Here is a 7,294-nt window from a genome sequence, read left to right as displayed (position 1 = left end):
GCCTGTGCTCTCTGAAGACACGGGGGGGGGGGGGGGGGGGGGGGGGGGGGAAGTACGGTCAAATGCCATCAATTAGAATCATCATGGGGAAAAATCCCAGTTCTCTTATTATTTTGCATATTGTTCCAGGGAGAGGGCTGAGGAATTTTATTACACAGAGATTTGTATTATAATCAAATCTTTTAAATTAAAAAAATACTTGCGTACTTAATCTGAACCTTGCATTGGGAGGGGACATATAAAGAATAACTCAGAAAAGGGACAGGAGAGGGAGAAATAAAATACTTTCGAAAAGCCTCTCTCAGAGCTCCAGGGAAGTTAATATTACACTGGCACGCCAGAAGGAGAGACCCCAACTGTCAACGACCGCCGAGTCCAGCACTACCTCTATCAGACAAGGAACTAAATCCCTTCCGGGAGAGCTCGACGAGGTCCGTGACTTTCGGCTGCGGTGACTCATTCCGCGGGTAGCTGCTGTAATGACACTGGGCTCCACCCCTCGGGGAATCTGGGCTCCTTGAAAATGTATCAGAAAGCAAGGCCAGAGTCCTGAAATGATCCCTCCCCCTCAGGACCAACGTTCATTTGGCGGGATCACACCTTGCCCAATTCCAGATTCCTTTCTCAGTAGGAACCGAGTCGGCCTCAGCTTTGCCTCTCTAGATGCCTGGATGGAACAACAGCTTTTTAATGTATTCACCTAGCGAGACTTGCGTATCTCTTGGCGATGAAAGATGTCTAACCCGATGCCAGAGCACATAAATCAACATTCTTGTCACAACAACCAGCCAAAAAAACAAAAACAAAACCTGATGCCAGATCCTTCTTCGACTCGCCAGACTGCGAAATGAGGAGATACTGCTCAAACAGTGGAGGAGGGTGGCCACTTAAGACGAATCTTGTATTAAAAAAAAAAAAATCCCATAGGAATCCCTGTCTCTTGTGTGCACGGCCCTCCAATCTGAAGACTGAAAGCAGCCTCTGGGGTTTATCGCACTTAGCAACACAGGACCTCCAGACGGTCTCACAGGCCCCCCTTAACATGTACCAACTATCCTAAAGTCCCCCCAACTTCGACCTGCTTCAAAGCGTCTACCAGACAATCTGATGATGTGACTGCTTTGTCCAAAGGATGGGACGGGGAAGGGAAATCACTCCCACCATTCGCCCTCGGCCTCTGGACTATAACCTTCAAAAGTTCTCCCATCATTGATTAGGAGAGATAATCCGGGTTTATCACAACCATGGCATGCACGGCATCAACAGTTAGCCGTCAGATGCCTGGAAAATAAATGAGCGGGTCTCAGGCAGAGGTCATTCTTCATGGTTTCCATCCGGTCTCCCCTGGGGCAGAATGGGCGGTAATATTAGAATGAACCATGTGACCTATAAAAGCAACAATTTCGTGTGATTCAACCTCACAAGAAGAAGAAGAAGCAGCAGCAAAACTGACAATTACTGAACATGAACGCAGTGCCAGGTGCATTACCAACATCCTCTCCTCTAACACACGCGCCACTGACGTTAGGTTCCACGCTGGCATTTTACAAACAAGGAAATGGAGGCTCGGGGAGATTAAGTGACCTGCCCAGGGTCACACGCCTCACCTTGAAAGGGGAAGAGACATTTTCAAACCCAAACCTATCTAATCCCACTGTCACCCACAGTCGCTTTCAAGTCTCCATGTCTGTAGCTCTACTGTGGAGTCAGCCCCATTTCTAGGCTACAAGAGCACCACGTATATCTACCTGCCTGATCCTTGAGCATGCCTGGCTGGCTAATGAACGTGGACATGTTGGAAGAAAAGGTGCCCTCTCCTCGGTTTCTATGTGATACTGACACAAAGCACTTAAAGGTCCTTCCCGTGATATCTGAAGGGCTGAAGCACTGAGAGTTGGCACTAAAAATCTAAATGCCTGCCGGGGCCCCCTTAGGAACCAGAGGAAGCCCACAGAGTGAAAGGGGCTGAACTCAACCTCTTCAGGGGAGCATCTCTTTTATGTTTGTTTGCTTTTTTTTTTTTTTTTTTTTTTACTGAAGTACAGAAGTACAGTTGACCTACTAATTTTAGGTGCACGACACAGGGGTTCCACATTTACTCAGCGACGCCCCTGATGACAGGTCTAGTCACCATCTGTCACCACACAGAGTTCTTAACAATATCATTGGCTACATTCCCTATGCTGCATTCTTCATCATCATGACTTATTTACTTTATAACTGAAAGTTAGTACGGCTTACTCGCTTTCACCTACGTCACCCCTCCATCCCCTACAACCATCAGCTTGCCCTCCGTATCTGCGAATCTGTTTCCGTTTTGTTCTGTGTGTTCATTTTGTTTTGTAGATTCCACATGAGGGAAATCACATGGTATTTGTCTTTGGTCCATCCACGTTGTCACAAATGGCATCATTTCATTCCTTTTTATGGCTGAGTAACATTATGCCGTATAAATATACCACATCTTCTTTATCAGTTCATCTTCTCTACTGTGACAGAGACCCTGACTGTTATGAATAACCCTGCAATAAACATAGGGGTGCATGTGTCTTTTTGATTAGTGTTTCCATTTTCTTCAGGTAAATACCCAGAAGTGGAACTGCTAGGTCATTGGACAGTTCTATTCTTTTAATTCCTTGAGGAACCTCCATATTGTTTTCCATACTGGCTGCACCAATTTACATTCCCACCAACGGTTCGGGAGGGTTCCCTCTTCTCCACGTCCTCACCAACATTTGAAATTTCTTGTCTTTTTTTTTAAGATTTTGTTTTTAAGTAATCTCCACACTCAGTGTGGGGCTCAAACTTAGATCCCTGAGATCAAGAGTCACATGCTATACTGACTGAGCCAGCCAGGTGCCCCACAATTTCTTGCCCTTTTGATACTAGCCATCCTGACAAGTATGAAGTGATAGATCTAACTGTGGTTTTGATTTGCATTTCCTTGATGATCAGTAATGCTAAGCATCTTTTCATGTGTCTGTTGGCCATCTGTATGTCTTCTTTGGAAGAAAATGTCTATCTGATTCTAGAGAACTATTTTTTTTTAAATTTTAGACAGAGTGTGTGTGTAAGCCGGAGGAGGAGCAGAGGGGCAGACAGAGAGAATCCTAATCAGGCTCCAAGCTCAGCATGGAGCCCATCCCAGGGCTCGATCTCATGACACTGGGATCATGACCTGTGCTGAAATCAAGAGTGGGATGCTCAATGGACTGAGCCACCCAGGTGTCCCTGGAGGACCTCTTAAAATGCGAATATTTCTACGGCCCCTGGGTGGCTCAGTCGGTTAAGCATCTGATTCTAGATGTCAGCTCAGGTCATGATCTCAGGGTCACGATCTCACGGTGTTAAGATGTTGTCCCACATCAGGCTCCATGCTGGACATGGAGCCTGCTTAAAGATTTTCTCTCTCTCTCTCTCAAAAAAAAAAAAAAAAAGCAAATATTCTGAGTAGCCTCAATTCTTCATCGCCGAACACCTAACCCCTCATTAATGCCCCAGCAGAAAAGGCGGAAGAAAGGCAGATTAGGAAGTTTCCCTCAAGAGGAAGAGCATGTTCCATCCTTGCTTTATTAAGCTTTCACATTCGTGATTTTCCGTGTCCCAGAAAGCCAGAGAAGAGACTACGGCCACACTTTACACAGCAGGAAATTAATGCTCAGAGAGGTTCAGTAACTTATCCCAGGCCACAGGGATAGCTGAGTGGCATACCAACTAGAACCAAGTTCCCCTGACTCCTCCTGCCTCCAGGCTGCGTGAACATTGACGAGTCCTCCATTTGCTGATGCAAAGCACTTGTCACTAGTATCAGCTTCTCCCATTGGGCCTCCTCACAGTCCCGGACAAACTGGACCCCACCCACCCCTGACCTCTTTCCCCCCTCTCACTGAAAGAAGGTATAAAGACATAAAATGGTTTTGAACAGCTGATCTGACGCTTTGAAGAATCAGTCAGTTAGAAGGGGCTACAAGACAATAGGGCCCAAGAGAAGATTCCACCGGACGAGACTGTCATAAAGAACCTGAAATCATCCAATCTTGCTAACCCAAATTCACTTATATCAGCTGACTACATCTGACTGGAAAGGGCTGAAAGTTCCCCTCAGTTTTCCTCAGGCATCAGGAAACCTAGTCAACCCTATCTGCCACTGATACTGTATTTTTTCGCTTTCCATATGGCTGTTTACTTTTGTATCACGTAGTTCTTGCATAGCTGTGTGTGTGTCATTAGCAAGACGGTGAATGTGAAAACTCCCTGAGAAACTGGAAGTGTTATATACACAGAGGCAGGAACACAGGTAGAAATGCTAACGCGACGATGCGCTGACAGTCTAGCAGACGAAGATACCTAGTATTTCCTAACAGGGTCTCTCCTTGCATTTCATTATCGGATAAGGAGCCAACACTTTCAAGTGTTCAAATGCTCGATTTTCTTCAACAGTCTTTTTGGTCATTTTCCCGGGTGAAACTCAGACACAGCCCCGAACAAAATTCCCACTTTGAAGTGAGGTTGGAATTCGGTTTATTCTTGGCTCCAGTTCATAGCATCCATGTTACCTCATCAGTGCAACCCATTCCAGAAACTTACCTTATCCTGTTTGTTGTCAAAGTGACTAAAATACCGTAAGGTGCAATTCGGGCTGGCTCCGTCGGGAGGGTCCCATGTCCAGACGACCGTGCAGAGGTTTTCAACAGAAACGCTCAGATTTGTCACAGGTGGCTGAGTCTCTGCTCAAATGAAGCACAAGGGGTACATTTATCAGCATCGGCCAGTGTTTTTTGTGGGCCATTTAGCCCGTTCCTCCAAGTCCTAGGGGCCAAAATAGTAAAGCCGAGTGGGCAATAGCTAACGCGGACCGAGCCAGGCGCTGGTCTAAGTTCTCGCCACATACCATCCACCGCATCCTCACAGCCACCTTGCGAGACAGGGGCTATCAGCCTCATCTTGAAGGTGAAGTGACCGAGGTCAAGGACACGATGTCCTTCGTCCCATGTCTCATAGCTTGTCGATGGCAGAGCCAGGATACAAACCCAGGAAAGGTGGCTCCGGGGCCGCAGCCTTAACTACTTGCTGTGGTGTGGACACAAGGAGGAGTATAGCCTGAAATTTCTGTTTTCCTCCCGCAGGGGTTTTGGGGTTCCCGCTGCCGGGGACCTACCGCTCGCTCAGCGCAGACTCTCCAATCTCAGCAGTGCCGCGGGTGAGTCTCAGCAGCGTGTCTTTAATCATGCTTGCTAACGTGACCTGGGAACTGTTTTTATAACTTTTCCAAAGAAGTACTGAGAAAGATTTAACAGTCCCTGTCATTCCCCTGAGGTCTGACACTAAACAGCTGGGTCTGTAGCTCTGACTAATCTGAAGAGGGAAGGAGAGAGAAGAAACTGAACCAATGTCTTAAAAATGTGTTCCATTTGGAGAAAACCCACCGCTGCTTCTACCAAATATTTAGTGACTCTCTCATGTTGGACCCAGCTCTATCACCAGGGAAAGGAATTTTAAAGCTTCTGCCCAAAACAGGGAAAGACATAGAGTGGGGGGAGGCGGGGGAGGAAACACCATTTCAAACTTTGCTGAGGGCTTCTGAGACTAGGACTGCCGAAATCATCCCCCAGGAACCAGATGACAGAACCCTCTGTCTGACATTCGCAACTTTTCTATAAATTGAGAATTATTCCAAAATAAAGTTTATTAAGCTCATTAAAGAAGAAACAATGCCGGGGTACCTGGGTGACTCAGTCGGTTGAGCGTCCGACTTCGGCGCAGGTCATGATTCGCACTGTACTCTGCACTAGTGAGGCAGAGTCTGCTTGGGATTCTCTCTCTCCCTCCCTCCCTCTCTCTCTCTCTGCCCCTTCTCCACTTGCACTCACGCTCTCTCTCACGTTCTCTCTCTCTCAAAACAAAATAAATCTTTTAAAAATAATAAATAAATAAATCCTCCCAAATTGTCCAAAGTTGCAAACTTAATCACGATTGATTACTTACAGGCTACAGTTGTCTTAATTTACCAATCCACAGAGTTCTATCTTAGACTCTGTGCCAACACACTGGCGTGCACTGGGCCTCTTACATAATCTGTAAATACTTAACACCATGACCTTCCTCTTCAACTGAACAAAAAATTCCTTTTGTGCCCCAACATCAGCCCCAGAGGCACCAGAGTTGGCATTTCCCCCAAAGGTCAGTTTGATTCATGGTAGCCTGCAAAGGCCCCGGACTCTCAATATTCATTCCCTTTCCCTGCAAGGGTGACTGAAGGCCCAACTGTGGGGACGTGCAGCCCACATCAGGACCAGTGGAAGCAGAAAATTCCCACCACACTGAGTGAAAAGCTGGCTAGCATCTGGAAGCATCGATAGTTCAGGCGATAATGCTAACGTTAGGATTCTAAGCAACTTCCGGCGTGTATGGCAATTTCATTTTGGCCTTTCTAACGCCATATCAGCACTTGTGAAGACAAATCATTTGTCAGCTGTACAGCCTCTGATAAAAATTTCATTCCTCCTGAAGACTACAATCTACTTTAGGCGTATCTGCTGTATTCCACGCTTTCCAGACACACACAGCAGGAAACTTCCTAATGCTCTGCCTTCCTACTCCTCTACAAACATTAAAGCCCTGATAATAAGAATATTACCTATTTGTGGTAATATAATAAACCACACCTCAATTGTCAAGAGAATTTAAGACCTTTTAAAATTTAGTTTTTTGGGGGTGTCTGGGTGGCTCAGTGGGTTAAGTGTCCGACTCGGTTTTGGCTCAGGTCGTGATCTCATGGTTTCATGGGTTCGAGCCCCACATTACGCCCTGCACTGGCAGCATGGACCCTGTTTGGGATTGTCTGTCTCCCTCTCTCTCTGCCTCTACCTTACTCAGGCTGTCTGTCTCCAAATAAATCAACTTTTTAAAAACCTATTTTTTAACCTCAGTAGTTGAATAGAACAATAGCCTGCACTATTTCCAATCTCTCAGACGGGTTTGTTTCTCCCCCCATCTGTTCTTAAGTGTCCTTTAGTCAAATCTTCTAATTGGTTTGCATTTTGGGCTACCCGTGGCTATCTGCCATCCTTTCCTCCCCCTACCCCCCCGCCCCGCGATGGTTCCTTTCATTTCTCTTGAGGTTTTTCCACTTCCTATACTTTAAAAATACACACACACACACACACACACACACACGCACGCGCGCGCGCGCACGCACTTAGTCATCCTGAAACTTAAAATACAATCTCCAAACGTTTAAATATATATATGGATACATGTGTACATATGTATAACACATTGATATGTACATAAA

At 46.1% G+C, this 7,294-nt stretch overlaps 1 protein-coding gene across 1 annotated transcript in view; it reads right to left on the bottom strand.

Annotated features, from left to right (window-relative positions):
• Window positions 1-5,229, bottom strand: part of IL13RA1 (interleukin 13 receptor subunit alpha 1) — a 57,028-nt gene extending 51,799 nt beyond the window's left edge. The window contains exons 1-3 of the mRNA XM_029929689.1: window positions 5,159-5,229; window positions 4,892-5,001; window positions 4,588-4,727 (exon numbers count right to left, since the gene is read on the bottom strand). Of these exons, the coding sequence (XP_029785549.1) occupies window positions 4,588-4,727; window positions 4,892-5,001; window positions 5,159-5,229 (321 nt within the window). The remainder of the gene's footprint in view (window positions 1-4,587; window positions 4,728-4,891; window positions 5,002-5,158) is intronic.
• Between the last annotated feature and the right edge of the window lie 2,065 nt (window positions 5,230-7,294).

This window comes from Suricata suricatta, chromosome X (genome assembly GCF_006229205.1).
Source record: "Suricata suricatta isolate VVHF042 chromosome X, meerkat_22Aug2017_6uvM2_HiC, whole genome shotgun sequence".
Taxonomy (NCBI): Eukaryota; Metazoa; Chordata; class Mammalia; order Carnivora; family Herpestidae; genus Suricata; species Suricata suricatta.
This window is presented reverse-complemented; position numbering and strand designations above follow the sequence as displayed.